Below are 21,446 nucleotides of genomic sequence, written 5' to 3'. Positions count from 1 at the left end.
AACAATGACACTCCCAACTAAAGAAAGTAAAGGAGCATTTTGTTTAAACTGCACTGCTGGGAGTATCTATTTCCTCGTGTTCCAACAGTTCCCACAGCTAGGATTCAACCCTGAGTACTAAGCTAAAACTGACTCCAAAGTTTAAAACTCAACAGGTTCAGTACTTTGAACGTGGAAACAAAGCAGGCAGCACTAACAAAGCAGATGAAAGCATCTGCTTTCATCAGATCTGAGGTCTGCAGAACGCAATACAGCTCTACTAGTTATTAGACGGGCAAGTTCCTTAGCCTTCCTGTGCCTCAGTTTCCTTACCTGTAAAACAAGACTAATTAGGAGCACCCCTAGTGGGCTGTACCAGGTATATCACCAAGTGCTTAAAACCGTCGGTTGCAAGTGGAAAATGATCGACAAACGTCAGTGGGGATGAGAAAGATGGAAAACCTGCGGGCTGGCTGGGTTGTCTGGGTAGTCCGGTCACTGAAAACCGAGGCCGCTAAAAAGCCCCGGGGTCTTGAGGCCAAGCAGTATTCAAGACCAAGAAGCAAACGCTGGTCCCCGCCCTCCAGATCCCCTCCCCCGGCGTGTCGCCACTCCGTAACACCTCAGGGACGTGGGCGGGTGGCCGGGCAGCAGACCTCCGACGGGAGGGAGCCATCCCCGAGGAAGGGGAGGACCCGGGGGCCCCTACCCCCGCCAGCCCCTCACCTTCCGGAAAGTCGGGCACCGCTAGGTCCTGCTCCCGGCCGTCCACCTTCTGCAGATACTGGTAGACCAGCTCATCCTTCTCCTGCTGGGTGACGGCGTCCAGCAGGGCGTACTCCAGCGAGGTCTGCGCGGGCAGCAGGCCCGACAGGCTCGCGCCCCGCGCTCCGGGGGCCGCCATGCTGTGCGGGCTCCCGAGGGCTCCGGGATGGAGGGCGAGGGCCGGGGAAGCGCGCGCCGCCCTCCTGCTCAGCGCGGTGCCCGGCCGGCCCCGAGCTGCGCCACACCCGCCTCCCTCTGCGCTCAGCCGCGCCCGGAGGCCGGAGTCCGAAGGGCCGAGCTTCCCCCGCGCGTAACTCAACTCCAGAAGTGCCGGCCCGCCCCTTCCAGGTCCCGGCCGCCGCCGAGCCTGCACGTTCGGAGCGCCGGATTCGACACGGGGAAGCCTCCGGGCGCGGGCTCTGCAGGGGATGGGGAGCCCCTTCCCGGGAAAACCCGACAGGGCTCCCAACGCAAACAAAATCCAAGGAGCTCTGTAACTTAGAAAGAGCCGACTTCAGGAAAAGCTCCTCGGGTGTCCCCACGCCTAGGCTGGGGTTAGCCGATTCGGCACGGGAGTGGCAGCGAGACACGGTTCCCGCGGAGAAGGACCCGGAAGGTAAAGAGGGGTGAAGCAGTCTTCAGAGTTGTGTCGCGTAGGTAGTGAGGCCGGTGGGTTTGCGCTAACGACTGTATCCCGTGACTCTGGGAGTGGCGAAAGTGCCGGCGCGAATGAGTGCCCCGGGAGCGGGGAGCTGGCGCGGAGAGGAAGCAGCTGCCGCGGGTGCCGGCGCTGCCAGGCCAGGTGCGCGCGCGGGGCCCGCCGGGGCTGGCAGGAGGGGCCGCTCGGAGAGCCGCTGAGAGTCCTGCAGGGGCCTTCCCCACCCCAGATCCGAGGGAAAGAGGGCGAGCTGTAGGAGGTTTCTGGTACCCGACTTCTCTGCAGGTCTGGAGGGGTGGCCGACCACTTTCAGGACAGACAGCCCCAGGGGTGTGGGGTACAGCGAGGCCTCAGCGCGATCTCACTTGTTTGAACTTTGTTCACTGTGCAGGATTTGATCCTGTGATGGAGGAAGAAATGGAGTGACCCGGGAAACTGAAGCTGGTTGGATATCCATGAGTCACGAATAAGGGCAGTTGCGGGTTTTGTGACCAACACCTCTTTGATTATGGTGTGACTAGTTTCAGCAGTGAACTAAAGTACCCCGTTGGCTAGGGTCTGTGACTGGACTTGTGAATGGACATTTGACCACGTAAATGAGAGCCAGGATAGCTTCCTAGTGGGGATGTGGAGCCTGTATTTCTCATCAGTGCTTACCTTTCAAGGCACCATTGATTCTTATTTTTATAAATCAAATCCTGGAACATTAAAAAAAAAAAACTTGAATGAAATAGTGTCACAATGTAAAAAACGAAACAAAAAAAACCAAAAAATTACAAATCTCACCCTTTGTTTCAATTAATTTTATTGTGTTATAAATGGAACAGCAAGTCTGCATAGGTGCTGATTGTGTTGTGTTCCAATATCATCATCACCAAAGTTTCAGTCCTGACCAAGTTAGTTCGATTTTGGTTACGTTTTTTCCTATTAAAAAAACTGTGACAAGAAATGGACTCTGAATTTACTAAACACTAATGTTGGACTCATAAATACCATTTTGCCATGTTAGAAGACACATTTTGGGAAGAAGACATCTGGGAATATAAATCTAAAAGAAAACCCAAACCAGTGCATCCAAATATTTCAGAATCTGTTGAAAAAGCAACAGATGGAAAATACCAGACAAAACGAAAAGGAAACAAAAAAAGAACCAAAGAAGATAAAGGCACACCGAAAGACCACAAAGTGTGCCTTGGGGAAACAAACAGTCAGATTTCTGTAGGATCCAGTCAGAATTCTAGTTGCAGAGATGAGATTCAACAGTCTCAAAGCAAAGATACTACTCCAAGAAAGCACCGTAGAGCTCACAGAAGCAAACAGTTGTCCCCAAGAGTACGCCCAGTTTATGAAGGATACTGCCCAAGCTGCCAGGTGCCTTTTTCCTCATTGCTTGGTCAGACACCCCGATGGCATGTTTTTGAGTGTTTGGATTCTCCCCCAGTCTCCAACATAGGTAAGAAAAGCCCAGGGATACTCCTGTGTCTGTCTCCTTATTGCTGGATTGTAAGCATGTGCAAGCATGCCTGGCTGGTTTCTGTAAGGGCTGTGGTCTGAACTCGTGTGTCTGTGTGCACAGCAGGCACTGTACTGCCTGAGCTATCATCCCAGCTCCTCACTGAACTTTTGCATGAGCTAAGAACTTTCGCATTTTCCTACTTAACTCTTACAAGGACCAGACATATGGGTGGCATTAACGTTTTGTAGATGAAGATTCCTACAGGTTAAGTAACCAGGATGATTTGTTATCCTAGTTTAGAATCAAATCATAAATTATAATACATTTGGTTTCTAACTATGGACATGTTGTATTCGTCGTGCATGTTGGTACACCGGAAGAACTAGAAGGTAGTCTGAGATGACTCAGTCTCACAAAAATGTGCCAGTAACAGAAGTGATGCCGTGTTTTTATTATATTTTAAGATAAATGTATTTAACATAGAAAATTCTACTAGGACTATATAGAAAATGAGTTATGACTTTATTTTTTTTAAGTTATTTCAAATTTCCTTGTGAAAAGGGGATCTGAAAAAGCAATCTAAAAGTATGTTTAAGTGTAATAAGTAGTGCCTTGTAAAACTATTTTGGATTAATTTTTGGTGTTTTAGTGTTGAACTTGGAAACAGCTGTTATTATGCAGGCCACCATAGCTATTGCCATAGTTCTTAAAGGTGACCCATGGCGAGCTAGGTATGGTGGCACACACGTTTCATCCCAGAACTTGGGAAGCAGAGGTGGGTAGATCTTTGAGTTCAAGGCCAGCCTGCTTTACATAGTGAGTTCTAGGTCAGCCAGGGTTACATAGAGAAACCCTGTCTCAAAAACAAAACAAAATGGTGGCCCATGGTTTTGTGTGTAGAGGCTACTTTACGTCAGCGCTGCCAAACTTTATTGTATAAAATGCTCTGTTTGTCTTTAACTTTTCAGAGTGTCCTGAGGGTCTTCTATGTTCCTCTACAATTCCTTCTCATTATAAGAAATACACACATCTCCTGCTTGCTCAGGGTAGAGCTAGCAAGGAGCCTGTCCACAGCCCATCCCACGTGCCAGCTGCACGTCTCACTGCAGCAAAGCCAGACTCTTGTGACCTTGAGGAGAGACTGCCTGTGCATCTGAGAACTGAGAACTTAAGGAAGGTTTTAGATGATTCTCTGTCTATGGTACAGTGCCTAAGAACATCTCAGCCTCCAGCTGAAACCAACAAAAAGATTTCCTCTTCTGCATGTTCTCAGATGTCAGTAGTTACAGAATGTGCAGAGTTTGTTAAGAAAGACAAGCTGTGGGAGGATGGCTTGCCTCCTGTGGAGGACACTTTAAAGAGTCAAAGCAACTCACAGGGTCCAAGTTTGCCGGAAAGTGACTATGAGATCTCGTACTCTCCGCTGCAGAGTGACGAAGAGACTCACGATAAAGACACAGAGCTGGATGACTCACAGCAGGAGCTGTTCTTTACACAGAGCTCTGAAGACAGCAGCCTAGAGAATGGTTCTGCCATATTTGAGCAGCTTCACCATTCCTTCCCAAAGGAGCCAGAGGGAGTCTGCCCCTCAGTGGAGAGCCTGTGGACTCAGGCTGAGTTCAGGGGATCGGGTAAAGGCCGTGCTCTCAATGATTCCTTCCAGCTTATCTCCCAGACCCAGGGCAGGCTTGCCCAAGATGACGGAGCACACACAGGCTCTGGCTTTCTCTTGTTTTCACATGCTTTGGCAGTGGGACGTGCTGCTTCTAATTGTCAGACCACTAAGGCAAGACCTGAAGAGCCAGAATTTCACTCACTTGGATCAAGTCATCAGAAACAGAAAATCGAAACATCAGCTGTTGGCAATCAAATTTCCCTGCCGTTACTTACAAGCACCATGGCAAAACCACTTGAGAAGGAGGAAGGCGAATGTCGGTCTGTGAACCCAACCCAAAGTCAAAGTAAAGGATCACAGCGTAAGGGCATGGATGCTGCGGGTGCTAACTCGACGTGTGCCTGCAGAAAGGTAGAGAAGTGTTCAAGCACGCCTCTTGCCAAGTCCGTGAGCTCATCACCTGTCAGTCCTAGCTACAATGCAAGCCAACCTGCTAAGAAAGTAATGAGGCAAATGGATATAGGTGTGTTTTTTGGACTACCACCCAAAAGACAAGAAGAGACGTCGCCAAGGAAAAGTGCTTTAGAAAGGCCAAATGTGAGTCCCATTGTGAGTCCTAAAGAAAAGAGGCCACGGTTGGGAAAGAGGAAAGCCGAGAACTCTGTAAGTGACTTAGAATTTGATGCAAGGAATTTAAATGAGAGTCTGTGCCCTACGGAACTGTCTGGAGAGACAGCTCAGCATCGAAGAAAGAGACCTAGAAAGTCAAGTTCACTGCGGGAAGGAATGTATCAGAGGTCAGGTCCCCTTCTTACCAGTCCAGAGATGGGGACAGCCAGCTTAAGTAGAGGCAAAGCCTCTGTGCGATGGACTCATGGCAGGCCACAGAGAGGGAATGTGGCCATTTCAGAGTCGGCTGGCACGGGGAAATTGCAAAGATCATGTCCATTCTATAAGAGAATCCCTGGTAAGTTGGAACACCAGTGTCAGCTTATCAATGAAGACACGGCGCGCATTTCTTTGTCACTGGGTGGATATGTTTCAAATCATTTTCATAAAGTATATGTTCTCTTTGCTCTCTATGATATTTTTGAGTCTTTTAATGAGATTGGGTTTTTGGTTTTTAAAATTTTTTTCTCCATTATCAGCAAATTTTTATTAAAAATTTTATACATGTTATATATAATGATTAGATAGTCATTATAGATTATAGAAAGGCGAGCGAATAGTGGAGATTCCACGTAACCTGAAGGAAGGTAAAACATTGGTGTAAATAGAATAAAAGCTGGTACTTAAGCACTGCTGAGGGGACACAGTGCTCAGGGAATAAAAAAGGGGCACTGGCAGGATGTAACTCCCACAAATGCCAGTTTTAAAGCAATGTGGAAACTTAGGTTTTTCTGCTTTCGTATATTCCAGCTGGATATCTGCCCATGCCTTCACAGGTGAGTTCATAGACAAAATGTGCACAGAAATGATTGCTAAAGAAATCACTAACTCTTCTATTGGGAGTAAACAATAGAACAGCAAGAATAGTCAGCTTCTAAAGATTGCATAAAAATGTTTCTCAGATATATGTGGCGGCCAGTGCTAGTTCTGTTTTTCAGTTATTATTATGATTTACTTTTTATATCTTAAATGTGCTGTGTATTGATAACCTCAACAGCATTTTGAGGTTGAGTTTCCCTGTGTATCTTTTTTGAGTTTTTGAGACAATTCCTTATTTCCTTCTTCCTCTGCTACCATGAAATCAAGGACTATTGATAATATTCTCTTTTTTATTTAACTTTGGCCCTTCGGAAGACTGCAAACTTTGATAAGCTTTTTGACCCTTGAGAAGCTCAAGGATCAATCTCACCCCTTCATTGAAACTCATGGCTTCAAAGTTCTAAGCCATTCTCCTCTCACTGTTTGGCAGAAATTAGAGTCCACTTGCCCCACCCCAGGTGTCAGAACCACAAAGCATTAATTAGGGCAAAGAAAAGATTGATTTGTAGCTTAATTTTTTGGTGAAACTACTCTCAAGTGTCTACGATGGGTACTTAGTAGACACAGGAATTATTGTAACCTCTCAATAAATTTATGCTTTTACGTAAGCCATAGTGAAATTGAGGGTTAAGTGAGAGCTGCAGAGTGGCGAGGTCTGGGCTCTAGAAGGCACCGGGTGTGGGAACACTGGCTGCTGCTCACCATGGTGGTGTCTCGTTGCAGGGACTGGCTTTACCGTGGATGCTTTTCAGTACGGCGAGGTTGAAGGCTGCACTGCCTATTTCCTCACACATTTCCATTCTGATCACTATGCTGGGCTGTCGAAGGACTTCACAATGCCAGTTTATTGTAGTGAGGTATGTTTTAGCGTTCTGAACTCTGTCTTTGTGGAGTGTGGTGACTTTGAGAAACTTTGGTTAAAAAAAAATAGAATATTGAAAACTAGAAGAGCCATCATTGTTCTGGAGAAGATGGCTAAAGCTGATTGTACATTAAGTTTAAAAATCAAATATGTCACTACCAGCAGTTACAACCTATTTTTACAAACATGTATTTTATTACATGAGAGCTGTAAGTGGTGTTACAGTATACTCAGGAAGCCAAATTTCACCCAGTAAACATTGTATAGAGTGCCTAAGTAGATATAGAGGCAAAATACTTCACTGTAGGGCTGTGTAGCTTCCAGGGGTAACATTCAAAAATAAAGCCAAGGTGGACTTACTGCTGTCACAGTGGTACCTCAGACTGTCCCCAGCTGAGTTGAGAGAAAGTTTCACAGTGCAGAATGCCTTGAGCTGGTTATCAGGAAGAATTTAATCCCAGTTCCCAAGGGCTTTAGTGAGAACTTGATTTAATCCTCACAGCACTCATGACGCACCCCCTTGTCTTAGTGAAGAAAGAATGATTAAAACAGTTGGTGGAAAGGCACAGCACCTTGGAAATACCTATTTCAGGCTTTCAGAAAGTTGAGAATATTTAGAACATACCATGAGGAACTGTGGGAGATAAGCCCACAGTAGAGAGCAGGGACCAGGTCAGGAAGGTTTTTGTGCAGCCTGTGGGAATGGCCAGCTTGCCCCAGGTGAGCAGGCGAAGAGTGATATGGTTGTCTTCCAGACTCTCCTGGCGTGGAGAGGTCACATGCATAGGAGTGGGAAAACTGAGAGTGCTAACCCACCGTGGCTCTAAACTGAATGTGAAACACAGCACCATTAGCAAATGCACCCTGTCTTGCAGATAACTGGCAATTTGTTGAAGAAGAAGCTTCATGTGCAAGCCCAATACGTCCATCAGTTGCCAATGGACACTGAATGTATAGTGGATGGTGTCAAAGTTGTTTTGCTGGACGCCAATCAGTAAGTGTGAAGGTCACCTCAGTCTCCCGCTTGGCACAGCAGGCAGCATACCAGTGTCATAGAAGGCACCTGTTTTGAACAGTATCGGAAAAGAAAATGGCAGCATGGTTGTCTTGGGAGCTTAGAGCCAATAAGCTTGATTCTTGAACTGTAGTCAATCCTATTTCTACTTTTGAAGAAAATAATTTTACTATTAGATTAAATGTACAGAGATTCAGTTGTCTAACTCATTTTGTGCAGTTGACTTGTGATACTTTATATTAAAAAATACTTTGTTACTGTTCTTTAAACATGAAGTTCTCCATTCTCCTTAACATAATTTACATGAAGTAAAATCTTATATTCTATTTGGATACCAGAGGATTGGTCCTCTGGTCCTACCCTACCTTTAAATTTAAAAAAATCATTCAATTTTAGATTCTAAAGATTTGGAAGATTTCTTTCTCCATGGAAATAGATTTCTCTCTGTCTCTGTCTGTCTCCCTCCCCTACCCATCTTTTCTCTTTTTCCTCCTTCCCTCTCCCTCTCTATCCCTTTTCCGCATTCATCTTTACACCCCTCTTACCCCCACTGTAAGGTGCTGTCAGGATTCATACTGCCCCAATGTAGCAATCAACTATGCTTCTGAGATGTGAGCCTGTTCCATAGAGACCATAAGCATCTTGGGAAAGAAATAAGGCAAGATTTAGATTTGCTGAAGTCCAGGCCAATATTATCATGTTAGATTGGTTTTTGTTTTTTTGTTTGTTGGATGGTTTTGTTTTGTTTTTAAAGAAGTTGTCTTCTAGCCTTGCTAATATTTCTTCTTTCATTGTCCATTTGAGTTCTGATACTTTTTGGAGTTGTTATTGAAATATTTACCACAGCTTCCATATTTCACATAGATTGTTTAATCAAGCTAGTGTCTCAGACAATGCTCTTATCAGGCAGGTTGTACTAAGGGCTTAGAGGCCAGCCTGTCCTGAAGACAGTACCGTCTTGGGAATGTGCACCCTGTAGGCTTGGGCAACCTTCCCTGCACTCTGGTGGTCAGCTGATAAAGTGCATTCTCTTGTTGATGTTGAGAGAAGTGCCCTTGCTGCAAGTGCTCTGTGTCTCTGGGTGTTCCTCTAAAGTGTTTGTGTCCAGCTGTCCAGGTGCTACCATGATCCTCTTCCAGCTTGCTAATGGTGCCGTCCTGCTGCACACTGGAGACTTTCGGGCAGACCCCAGCATGGAGCGCTCTGTTCTTGCGGGCCGTAAAGTCCACACGCTGTACTTAGACACCACGTGAGAAACACTTTTTGAGTTCTGCCTTTTCCCACTGTTAGTTGTGCCCTGCATTTTATGGGTAATTTAAGCATTTGTTTAGATAAGCTAAATGATGGTTTGTAGCCAGTTATTTTTTAAGAGTGTTTGACCAAAGGATGCATTAAAAAAAAAAAAAAAAAAAAAAAAAACTACTAAAAGGCAAATTTAGAATTATATGTCATAATTTTTGTTATTTTTTTGAAAATGTTTATAGGACAGTCCTGTTACTTAAAAAAAAAAAAATTGGGGAAACAAATGTTAGGAAAACAGTTTTTAAATTACTTTTTTTCTGGAGAGTCCGTGTAATTACTGTATAGTTGTAAAGAGAAAACAGAGGCCACAGTTCAGGTCTGAAATTACTTTTGTCCTTTTCTTAAAAAAGTAATTTGTAAGTTAAACGTTTGAATCCTTCAGTGATACAAACATAGTCACATAAATGTTTTTATTTAAATTATGTAGTCTCAACTTTATTAAGGAATAACTGACAGAAATTGTATATATTTGTGGTATACAGTGTAATTCCATATTTTAAAATGACTCATTGATTAGTTAGGAATTAATTATATAAATATTTCAAGGATTTTTTTTTTATGAGATATTTTAGTAAAAGATAATCTTTCCCAAAGAGCAGAAACATCAAAGACAAGCCTTTCCTTGGCCATTTGCCCACAGTGACATAGTTCATTCTTCCATGTGTACTTTGAATAGTAGATAAAGAAATACGTTTTTAAGACATGTAGTTTTACTCCTACATGATTCCGAATTTTTTTTTGTGGGTTTTCACAGAAGAAAGGACTGAGAGTCTTTCCCCTTTTTGACAATTGAGTAGCAAAGTCAGTTCTGAAAGTCAGAAAAATTGTTTGTGTGGTATTTATTGTTTATTATGTTTTGCCAAAATCGCACTTCTCATCTCAAAACATATATAAATAATAACTTGAGGCCAGCCTTTCACTGTGTGATTTTGAATCTTGGTCCAGCTAATTCTGTTGTATTTGTTTAAAGATTTGTTTTTAATTATGTGTCTGTGTGAATATGCGCTCTTGAGTACAGGTACCAGTGAAGACCTAAGGCATTAGGAGCTGGAGTTACAGGGCAGCTTGGGATCTGACTCTTGTGGGTGCTGAGAACTGAACTCAGGTCCCTGGAAAAACAATGTGCACTCTTTACCCATGAGCCATCTCTCTAGCCCCTGGGTTTGCTATATTCTTGTGATGTATGCATTTATGCATCTGTGAAAGGTAATAACCATATAGATATCAACTTTAATTTGAACACTAATGAATTTATATTTATTAAGTCAGAATTATTTTCTACAAATAGAATCTCTTTCAATTGTATTTTCTTTGATACTGACTTGGGTTTTAAAAATAATGAATTTTATCATTCATAACTAAAGTGAATAACTGGGTATATCTTATTATATAATATATTCTTATTCTTATTAACTGTACATAGGCATATCAAAAAGTATTCAAATAGAAAATTTCTTTGCAGATGATAAAAATAATTTAAAAATAAATAGTGAAAAAAATGTTATTCTACTCTAAATTGGCAGTAGCTGGAAACAGGTATTTTCATTTTAGGTAGTGTGAGACTGTAGTTTTAATAGGTTGTACTCCTGCTGCATCTAACTCGCTAGCTTGATTTTTTGTAAAGAAATATCCAGTAGAGCACAGCTTCTGTAGTCCTTGTTAAGAACTGTGTTTCCTTGTCACAGATACTGCAGCCCAGAATACACTTTCCCGTCTCAGCAGGAGGTTATCCAGTTTGCCATCAACACTGCCTTTGAGGCCGTAACCCTAAACCCGCGTGCTCTTGTCGTCTGTGGCACTTACTGTATCGGAAAGGAGAAAGTTTTCCTCGGTGGGTGGAAGCAGGATCTAATTTACATTAATAGATTATAAAGATCAGACTCTCTTGCAAAAGGCCCTTTCAGTCTCTACTCTTGCACCCGACATTCGTTTTCTGAAACGATCCAGTGTCACCTTTGGAGGTGGGGAGAAGTGTAGGGTTTGGTGCATTTAAACAGGAGGCTAAACATGATGGGAGTGTCCGACAAAGGCTAAGTCGTGTGGCACTGTGCTCGCAGCTGGCTTGGTCTTACTGCGCAGCTCTCGTGTATCATCCCTTGCAGATCTACCAGGAACCAGCAGAGAGCAATTTAACTTGTGCTCCCGGTGAGTCTTCTGTCTTCCTGTAGTTTGTCTAGTGATAGGTACATTGCTTTGTTTCTGCGGAGTGCTCCCTATTTCTTCTTAGATATGATGACACTGTGTCAGCCTCAAGAGATGACATGATAAGCCAGGGCGTTGACATGTTCAAATGTACTTCCTTTCCATCTGCCTCTTTCATGCTACTTTCTTTTAACATTAGTTTGATTTCTAGGCATGTGACTGTGTGTATCTGTGTCTGTGCATGTGAGTACAGGTGCCCACAGAGGCCAGAAGACATCTGATTACCTGGGAGCCGGAATTACATGTGAGCCACCCAGCTAGGATGCTGGAAACCAAATGGGGCCTCTGTGAGAGCTGTGTGTGCTCCCAGCCACTGCACCATCGCAACACCTCTGCACTGGTTATTTGTGATTAGAATGTGAATGTTTGTTTTGTGAATTTGTTTTTTATTTGGTAAATACTTATTTTAATATTTGAGTAAATTGTAACTTTGTTTATTTAACAAACTAGGATTTTTTTTTTTCCTCTTTTGCTTTGCCTACAGCCATTGCTGATGTTTTGGGTTCAAAAGTGGGCATGTCCCAAGAAAAATATAAAACTTTACAGTGCCTCAATATACCAGAAATCAGCTCCCTCATAACTACAGACATGTGCAATTCTTCGGTCCACCTCCTCCCAATGACACAAGTTAATTTTAAGGTAAGCGTTCAAGATGTATGTCCTTTAAGATACACCAGGAAAGGTATTTATCTGAGTTTAACTCTTAAGAAATTCTGTTAGAATAAAGATTTCCCACAGGGGAAAGAAATATTTAATGTTTTTAGCTTTTCTGTGTGAGCATCTCTGTAGAAAAAGTCACATGCCCACCAGGACTTTAGACACTAGAGGATTAGCCCAAAGGAAGTAGCACAAATAGAAAAGCATATAGCCATGTGGTCGTCATTAAGCCTATTTTTCCTAGTCATTTCTGGGGGAGTGAGGGAGTTCGGCAGTCGTGAGTCCTCCGCAGGCCTGTTCTGCTCAGTCCTGATATTGGCCCCTAGAACACTGGTGTTTGTGGAATGACTTAGTGGCAGTGTATCCCAACAGGAAAGTCTAGTGTGAGCTACCAAGTATAAAATAGAACATGCCATGTGAAATGTCTGAGATGTCACTGTGGCTCTGGGGCTGTCTCTCAGATTTAAGTTCTAAGATTCATTCCATATTATAACATTTTGACACCTGCCAATAAAATAATGTTGTATAATAAACATGATTTAGAACATGATGCACAAAAACATGGTTTTGCTTTGCCATCATATCATGAAATAATGTTTCTGAAGCTTTGAAACTGGGAAGCTTGGGCCTTACAAGTAACAAGACATCATGAAAACAAATGAGCTCCCTGCTGTGCACGGTGAACACACAGGTTCAGGGCCTGTTTTCCTGGGTTCATAATCCACACAAATTTCAGATACAGCCAAGCAGGGTTTTGCATGTTAGTAATTAATTGAGTCAGTTTGTGAGCATCTTGAGTTTGGAGCTGCCCATGTGGTGGGGAATCTTCTGAGATGCTGGTCAGAAGGACACGTGCTGCTGTCCTGGAGAACAGGCAGCATTACTTTATTTCCTACTCAGCTTGTTTCATGGGAGAAGATTATCAGGACAGGGGAGTCAGTATTATGGACATTGAGGGCTTAGAACTTTTTTCACAAGTGTATTCATGAATGCTGTCTGCTGCAGAGAAGGCCAAGTGAGGGAAGGAAGGCAGTCCTCAACCAGAGCAGCCATGCTCCACTGTGTGCAGTAAAATAGTGACGGAAGGGCCTGATGGCAGAGAGCTAAGGAAGGAATGAGAAGACTGTCCAGAGAAGTCATACTTCGATGGCCAACCCCTACACATACTAAAGGAGGCACAGTGCTGTTCTGTCAGGACGTTACACGTGCTCACCCCTCAGCACGCACTTGGATAGCTCTAGTAAAACAGATAGACAGTAACTACCATTGTTGATGGTATGGGGAAATATGAACCCTGTTCTTCACTCATGGGGCTGGGAAATGGTGTTCTTACATTCAGTTTGGTGCTGACCTGATCAGTCCTGAGCATATTCCAGTCCTAAGAAAATCAAAAGCATCACCTTGCATAAAACTGTGAAAATATTCACAGTAGTCTGATCCATAGCCGCCAAAAAGTAGAGACAACTGCAATGCCCATTAAATAGTAAATGAACTAATTAAATGTGATGCATCCATAAAACAGGATCTTCGTCATCTATACAATGGAATGGAATCATAGTACATACTACTGAATGAAATATGAGAAAAATATGCAAGATAAAAAAGACAAATGTAAATTCTATATATTAAATGATTTGATTCATCTGAAATACCCAGAGTGTGTAAATCTACGGGCCCAGGTTTGCTAGAGTTTAGAAGAAAGACAGTGGAGAGTGCCTGCCAGGGGCAAATGATTTCTTTTAAGGATGATGTAAATGTCCTAGAATTTGATAATGATAATGTTGCATAACGCTGATTTTGTAAACAGACTAAAAGTGCTGAATTGTGTGATTTTAACACTGCCTCGAAGTCAAGAGAAAAGAACAAACAATGAACAAGAAAAGGAGAATAAAGAAGTGGAGTCCAGAAGCCAAGCCCAGGCTGTTAAGAGGCAGCCATAGCACATGGAGCCAGAGCTCCTTAGGGAAGTGACTGTTTTAGCTGTGGGTGGGGCAAGGGAGAAACTGGTGGCACTGAGGTAAGGCAGTAATTGGTGAAGTCAAGCTTCTCAGCAGCCTTCCTCAGAAAGAGGAGTCAATGCTCCTGAAGAGCCAATAGCTTCACAGACTGTTGTCTGGTCCTCGTGGCCTTCTTTTAGATTGTATTTTTATCCTTCCAGACCTAAACAGAAATAAATCTTGAGGCAACTGCAAACTCAAGTACAGTTTTTATGCAGGAACTCAAACTGGCTTTAAGATTTGGAAGCCTTTATTCTGAGCACGATTTAGGCTGGTGTCCTTGAAGAGGGAGGGACTTGGTACCATTGTCAGGATTTTAATATTCACTAAGGGTATTTCACCACTTCTGGAAGTTTATATTAAAAATCACTCCTTTCTGAAAAGGCAGTGTTTTTAGGGCTCCCAGATGATGAGTGTGTAGCAAAGTTAAGAATGGTCAGACACATCTGAGAGATGAGGCTGTGAGGCTCCAGAAAGTCAGCCATGCCCTCTTTGCTCGCCCATGCCGGGTGTAGAACTAGAGCAGGTATCCCCTGGTTCTGCCTTTAGGACTCCGCCGTTCTCCCTGAAAGTGAGCAGAGAGTGACATTTGAAGCACCTTGCCTAATAAACACAGGAGAAGAATCTGGTGGTTATTGGAATGCTGTGTGGTGATGATCATGGCCAAATGTACTGGCCCCAAGCATCTGACACAACAGACATAATGGCTTCTGTTAAAATATAAACCTAATTGTTTTCAGGGTGTTCAGGGCATCCTCAGAAAGCTTTGGAATGTGGCCTCAGTAAAGTGCTTGCTGTACAAGGACTTGAGTTCTATCTCTAGACCCATGGTAAAAGCAAACAAAACAACTGGACATAGGGTGTGCTTTGCAGTGCAGCACTGGGAAGTAGAGGCAGCTGAATCTCTGGGGCTCCCTGCCAAGTGGCTTAGGACACTTGGCAAGCTTCAGGTAGTGAGACAACCTGTCTTAAAGGTAGGTGGGTCCCAGTGAACTACACACAGGCTGCCCTCTGACCACCACAAGTGTGTACACATACATACCTGACCATATGCATGACTCACACTCAGGCTCCTGTACTCTCATATCTAAGAATGAAGGCCGAAATGCTGCCGGTGATACTTGCTTCCTCCTCTCTGACTCATCCTGAGGTCTTAGAGATGTTATCTGGCCGACCACCACCTCTGGTTCAACGCTTATTAACTAGGTGTGGTAAAACAATACAGAGAGGCTATGGGGCTGTTGGCATTCTGAAGGAAACTTTAGTGACATTGCCAAGGCATTTTTCTCCCAAACTGGTTACTAATAAACAGAGAGAGACAGTCATAAATCAGGGATTTTGTGTTGACTGAATTGTTTGTAATAACTTTCCTCATGAGAGCAGTCCTGCAGTGTGGTTAATGTACAGTGGGCTTCTGGCAGCCTTCTCTGTAGACTTCGCTCCTGTAACTGTGGGTTTCTATTTGTAGCACTGGTTTCTCTCATGAGCTATTTTTAGAATAACCAATTTGTCTCATAGGAACCAAAAATTGGTTTCCATTTAATTCTTTCAGGTAGTTTTGAAGGAACAAATAAAAATAGATAAATTGGTGATAAATACTGCACACTAGACCCCAGTTTATGGGAGTAGAGTATAGTTAATGTGTATTACTACCCACTGGCTCTGTTCAGTTACTTCCTTTCTGGCTGAGAGTAAAGTGAGGAAACATAGTAATTAAACAAGTAACCAAAACAAAAACTTGAAAACTACAGTGCAGGGATGGTGTGATGGAAACACTGTTATAACTCCAGCTCTTAATAGCAAGTTTAGGAGTTGACTAGAAATACCGTCTTTTCATGATAGGTATTTTTATATTTGTTTCAAATTAATAGAAGGGTTTTGGTTGGTTCAAAAGGAGGTCAAGGAGGACTGCGCTCAAGTCTCTAGCACCCTGTACAAAGCTGGGCACAGGTGCAAGTGCTTACAGCCCCAGAGCTGTGGGAGCAAAGATCGAAGGGTAGCTGGGTTACTGGCCACCAGCCTGCTGCAGGTCTGATGATTCACTCTGACTCAAGGGAACAAGGCAGAGCACAATAGAGCAAGATACCCATGTCCTCTATACATGTGTGTATACACACCCCACCCCCCACACACGAAAATGAGATTATCTCATCAACAAAATGAATTTTAATTCATTCTAAGCTTTTGAAATCCCAGGTTTCAACCTTACAATCAAAACCATTGACCTTAAAAAAAAAATCCCTTATGTCACCATCACCATTCTCACCCCTCTGTTCTCTTGAGCTGAATTTATCCCTCCTTTTAAAGATTTGACTTGGAATGGATTCTTGAGGTTTTGAAATGCTGTAGTTGCTTATGATGTTAGCTGAGACACTTTATTCTACTCAACACTTGCAAGAGGAGCATGTGAGGTGGTGAGTAGGATTGGCCCATTAGGTTTACATATTTGGATGCATGATCATCAGGAAGTGGCACTGTTTGAGAAGGATGAGAAGCTGTGGCTCTTTTGGAGGAATTGTCTTGCTGCGTTTTCAAAGCCCATGATAGCCCCAGTGCCTTTGTCTCTGAGGATCAGGCCGTCGTAGCTCTGAACCACTTCTCCAGCACCACACTTGCCATGCTCCTGGCTTTGATGGTAATGGACTAAAGCTCTGAATCCGTAAGCCAGCTTCTGATTAGATGTTTTCTTTTATAAGAGTTGCCATAGTTGTGGTGCCCTTCACAGCAACAGAACAGTGACTACAAAAGCTTATACCAGGGACTGGGGTGTTGCTGTGTCAGCCCTAAACATGCTGCTCGTTGGGGGATATGGAACACTCCGAAGTTTGCACTAGAAAAGTAGTTGGGCATTTTAATAGGGCGTGATAGGCCATTCTGGTAGGGAGCACAAACGACCGTGCTGAGGGCGATTCCAACTATGGCAGCCCAGCTTAACAAGTCTCAGAGGGTAAGGACATTAGTAATGGCCTAGAAACCATTCTTGAGATATTTTGACAAAGAATATGGCTGCTTTTGCCCTTATCCTAAAAATCTGCGTAGGCTAAATTAAAGCATTTTGGAGTAATGTCATTGACAGGAAATCTTAAGACAGCCCAGTATTGACTATGTCACATGGTAAATCATGGTCACTCTTCTGCAGACTATAGTGAAAAGGAGCAAGCTAGAAAAAGAGAAAGGCAAAATGTGCAGTTTGTAGGAAAGGGGAGCACCAGGAAGTGTAATGGAGCAAGTTGAGTGCTCAAGGAGAAAGGAACTTTAAAGAACAGCCTGATGCTCAGTGGAGTAAAAGGAGTGGTGCTCTCCGGGCAAGACCTCACACAGCTGAGCTTCCAGCTTGTGAAAGGGAATTACAGAAAAGCTTTAGTAGTGAAGAAAACCATCGGAAACAGAAAGCTGATGAAAATGGAATTGAAGAGGGAACCATGTTCTAGCTCTAGCAAGCAGAAGAACTTGGCAACTTTGGCCACGTGGTTCTGGCTTTAGAGTCAAGAATAGAAGAAAGGAATTGTGAGTCTCCCTTCATGGCTAAAGACAGCCACTGAGGCCAGCAGTGTGTCAAGGATATCCCTGCATGGATGTGAAGCTGTGAAGGTGAAGCCTGGATTGCCTTGATGACTCCAAGATGTGGGAGATGCCAGAGTCAGGATCCCTGCCAGGAAGAGCTGCAGACCAAAGGTGGAACCAGGCCAGGCAAGAGACTTGTGTTGCAGTCAACAAAGCCGAAAGGAGTTGGAATCTGAAGAGCACTTTGAAGCATTAGACATGAGGTTGTAGAATTTGGAGTTTGACCTGCTGAGTTTTCAGTCTTGCTTTGGCCACATATTTTCTCACTATGCTCTTTCTTCCATTTTGGAATAGTAATATGTGTTCTGTGCCATTGTGTATGGGAAATATGTAATCCTTTTTAGTTTGATTTTATAGGAATTATGTTAAGAGATTGCCTTGAGTCTCAGAAGAGACTTTGGACTTTTAAGCAGTGCTGAGACTGTGGTAGACCATTTGGGGACTTTTGAGTTGGACCAGATATATTTGCATTACGATATGGCTATAAAGCTATGGAGTCTGGGGAGGGGAGTGTGGTGGCCTGAATAAGAATGGTCGCCAGAAGCTCATATATTTGAATGCTTAGTCACTAGGGAGTAGCACTAAAAGATTAGAAGAGGTGGTCCTGTTGGAGTAGATGTGGCTTTGTGGGAGGAAGTGTATCATTTGGGGTGGGTTTTGAGGGTTTGATCGCCTGTGATGGGCCCAGTCTCTCTCTGCTTTTGGTTCAGGATGTAGGACTCTCAGCTACTTCTCCAGCACCCTGCCTACCTGCATCATGCTCCCTGCCTTAGTGATAATGGACAAAGCCTCTGAAACTGTAAGCAAGCTTCTTTTATAAGAGTTGCTTTGGTCATGGTGTCTCTTTGCAGCAATAAAATGGTAACTAAGCCTGGTGGTGGTGGCAATTCCAGTACTTGGGAGACAGAGGCAGGTGGATCTCAGAGTTGAAGGTCAGCCTGATCTACCTAGTGAGTTCCAGGACAGCCAGGGCTACACAGAGAAAACCTGTTTTTAAAAAACAAAATAACTAAGTAACTAATATTTTTTTTTTTTTTAAGTATTCAACTGGGGTGGTGGTAGCATGAGCCTTTAATCCCAGCTCATGGGAGGTAGAGGTGGGTAGATCTCTGAGTTTGAAGCCAGCCTAGTCTACAGAGTGAGTCCAGGGCAGCCAGGGCTATACAAAGAAAACATGTCTCATAAAACCAACCAGCAAAAAAAAAAAAAAAACAATCACTAAGCACGTTACTTGTGATTACAGTAACCTGAAGACAGGAGGTGACTCCAGTCCACAGCTGAGGGGTAAAAAGCAAATGCCCAGGAGAATGCTGAGCTGCGTCTTCAGACTGTGGTCTGTGCTGAGGGCAGTGCCACTCTGACTCCAATGCCCCTCCTCAGGGCCCTCAGCGTGTGCTCCCAGACTTACTCTCTATTTCTGCTTACTTATTTATTTATTTATTTATTCTATTATTTCTCAGTAGTGTCTGTATGTGGGTTTGGAAAGAGGTGGGGCTTTTGTAGCTAACTCAGACCGTAATTCATTTAACTCCGTTAAGTAGGTTTCAAATGACCCATCGTACTTCTTCCTAGGCACTGCCTTAGCTTGCTCGAAAAGCCAAAAAGAGAAGCTGGAATGTACTCTCCAGGACTGTTTCCTGAGAAGCAGGGCACCAGGTTTCTGTGCTGTTCACATCAGTGTGAACAGCAGCTGCTGTCCGTGACCATCAGCCCATGTCTCTGATCTCACCCGTTAATTGCTCATGGTCTGACTTTATTGACAACTGACTAGCAAATGAACTCACTGTTTTTATTCAACAGGGCTTACAGAGCCATTTGAAGAAGTGTGGTGGGAAATACGATCAGATTTTGGCTTTTCGACCTACAGGATGGACCCACTCTAACAACATAACGAGCATAGCGGGTATCACTCCCCAGATGAAAGGAAATATATCAATATATGGTAAAATTACCCAAGTTCCCTATTGTCAGAAGTTTCTCCTTTTCCTTCCCCTCTTTCTTTGTGTGCACGTACCATGTGTGGATGTGGGGGTCAGAGGGCTATTTGTCGGAGTTGGCTCTCCTCCTGTGTGGGTCCTGGGGTCACACTTGGTTGTCAGGTGTGCTAGCAAGGGTCCTGACCACCAGACCCTCTCTCTGGTCCAGAGTGTGTCTCTCACCTTTAATACTTGTGTTACTTAAAAGCGCTATAAAATCAACAACCAAGGAAAGCAGGTGGCAAAGCATTGAGCAGCTCCGGCGTTCCAGGCCCCATCCCTCTCTGACTCTGAAGCCCGCCCAGTCTATGGTCAGCCGGCTCGGAAGAGCTGGCTCCGATGCTGGCCAGTGCACATCACTCACTGCCTGCAGTTCTCCGTGATTTTAGAGGAAATGATAGAACTGCTTGTAAAGGCACGCTGTGGTTCTGTCTGTGCTTAGCTGACAGGAAGCAGTGAGGTTGTGGCAGGAAGAGGTGGCTTAGATGTGGTGGTGGCACGGGTGGCAGCACACCCTCAGAGCTGGCTTAGCACCTTGACGGTGGGTACAGATGATTTGGGGGTCACCAGGCTGCTGGCTCGCTCCACTGAGGACTTCCTGCAGGAGTTCTCTCGCGACCTCCCGCCACGGTTCTCCAAATATAAAAACACAATAAAGGATTTTAGAATTCTCCTTTTTCCCTTCTTGCTTTTTATGTACAGCTTAGCATTGGGGTTGGCTTACCCTTAATGTTTTAATCTTTACTAATCATAAAGACATCAAGTTTTTGTTGTTTTTTTCTTCAAGACCAGTTTTTCTGCCCTGGCTATGCTCAAACTCAATCTGTAGACCAGGCTGGCCTGGAGCTCAGAGATCTGCCTACCTCTGCTTCTTTGCCCCTCTGCCCCTCTGCCCCTCTGCCCCTCTGCCTCTGCCTTGAGTGCTGGGGTTAAAGGTATGGGCCACCACCAGCCAGCGAGACATCAAAGTTTATTATCATAAGTAAAGCACCGGAGTTTCTTTGACAGCAGTAATATAGCTTGCTTTTCTATCTTCTTTTATTAGTTAGGTTTTTCATAAATCTCTTCCCTTTGCTCTTACAGGAATTCCCTATAGTGAACACAGCAGCTATTTAGAAATGAAACGTTTTGTCCAGTGGCTGAAGCCACAGAAAATCATACCCACTGTAAATGTCGGCACCTTTAAGTCTCGGAGCACAATGGAGAAATACTTTAAAGAGTGGAGGTTGGAAGCTGGATACTGAACCTGCCACAGAAGTCAGCTGAATCGTGCACAAGCAAGTGTTAGCAGTCTAGCCTAAGCAGGCACGAGTATGTGCCATGAAAACAGTCTCAGGACTGCTTCTCATTTGTCCTTGAATAATAATACACCCAAGGAAACGGATGCCCCTCAGAATCCTCAGTGACAGCTGAGAGTGGGCCTTCCCAGTTCCTTCAACTCTTAATCGCTTTTTCCACGGAGGCAATAGTAATTTGCAGCAACATGAGGGCTGGAAACCAAAACGATTCATGTTAATGGATACTAGACACAAAACATTATCTATGTAATTATGAAATAAATCTTTTATATGATATATATTCTTAAATAAAAATTAGTATGGAATTTACTGTAGCATCTTTTGGTGAGTTTTGTTCCTGTTTTGTTTTTGTTTTTTTTTAGTAGACTTTATTTTTTAGAACAGTTTTATATTCACTGCAAAACTGAATAGAAAGTACAGTTCCGTCTGCATCAAGCCCCATACTGATTATAGCCTCTCCCGTTATAGCATCCTTTCCCAAAATGGTACACATACGAACACTGCTGAATATACGTTGACTCTGTAACCATCATCCACAGCTTGCACTAGATTCACTGTTGGTGGTGCACATCCTATGGGCTTTGACACATATGTAACACATCACCCTTAGGG

General features: G+C 43.7%; 2 protein-coding genes across 7 annotated transcripts in view; one reads left to right on the top strand and one right to left on the bottom strand.

Moving 5' to 3' along the window:
- The window catches only part of Nhlrc2 (NHL repeat containing 2), a 53,863-nt gene extending 52,840 nt beyond the window's left edge, over window positions 1-1,023 (bottom strand). For both annotated transcript variants that reach the window (XM_021630994.2, XM_060391584.1), the window contains exon 1: window positions 706-1,023. In XM_021630994.2, the coding sequence (XP_021486669.1) occupies window positions 706-883 (178 nt within the window). In that variant the 5' untranslated portion in view covers window positions 884-1,023. The remainder of the gene's footprint in view (window positions 1-705) is intronic.
- A 79-nt stretch (window positions 1,024-1,102) lies between these two features.
- On the top strand, window positions 1,103-21,143 carry Dclre1a (DNA cross-link repair 1A). Of its 5 annotated transcripts, none has more exons than XM_060391553.1 (10): window positions 1,103-1,360; window positions 1,794-2,855; window positions 3,827-5,440; window positions 6,685-6,818; window positions 7,699-7,817; window positions 8,947-9,087; window positions 10,826-10,971; window positions 11,827-11,981; window positions 19,361-19,502; window positions 20,620-21,143. In XM_060391553.1, the coding sequence occupies exons 2-10, from the start codon at window positions 2,405-2,407 to the stop codon at window positions 20,778-20,780; spliced, it is 3,063 nt and encodes a 1,020-aa protein (XP_060247536.1). In that variant the 5' UTR covers window positions 1,103-1,360; window positions 1,794-2,404; the 3' UTR covers window positions 20,781-21,143. The 5 variants fall into 5 exon arrangements, with proteins under 5 accessions (XP_060247536.1, XP_060247555.1, XP_060247550.1 ...); XM_021630993.2 differs by lacking the exon at window positions 1,103-1,360 and adding an exon at window positions 1,408-1,546; XM_060391560.1 differs by lacking the exon at window positions 1,103-1,360 and adding an exon at window positions 1,552-1,687.
- Window positions 21,144-21,446: the final 303 nt, after the last annotated feature.

The sequence above is a fragment of the Meriones unguiculatus genome, chromosome 1, assembly GCF_030254825.1.
Source record: "Meriones unguiculatus strain TT.TT164.6M chromosome 1, Bangor_MerUng_6.1, whole genome shotgun sequence".
NCBI lineage: Eukaryota > Metazoa > Chordata > Mammalia > Rodentia > Muridae > Meriones > Meriones unguiculatus.
Note: the sequence above shows the minus strand (reverse complement) of the source record. Positions and strands in the feature narration are given on the sequence as shown.

Excerpts from the sequence above, each read along its gene's own strand:
- Dclre1a (XM_060391553.1), top strand. The coding sequence starts at position 2,405 with ATGTTAGAAGACACATTTTGGGAAGAAGACATCTGGGAATATAAATCT. Across the intron at positions 2,856-3,826 it reads TCCCCCAGTCTCCAACATAG|AGTGTCCTGAGGGTCTTCTA; the intron begins GTAAGAAAAGCC and ends TTAACTTTTCAG. Across the intron at positions 5,441-6,684 it reads ATTCTATAAGAGAATCCCTG|GGACTGGCTTTACCGTGGAT; the intron begins GTAAGTTGGAAC and ends GTCTCGTTGCAG.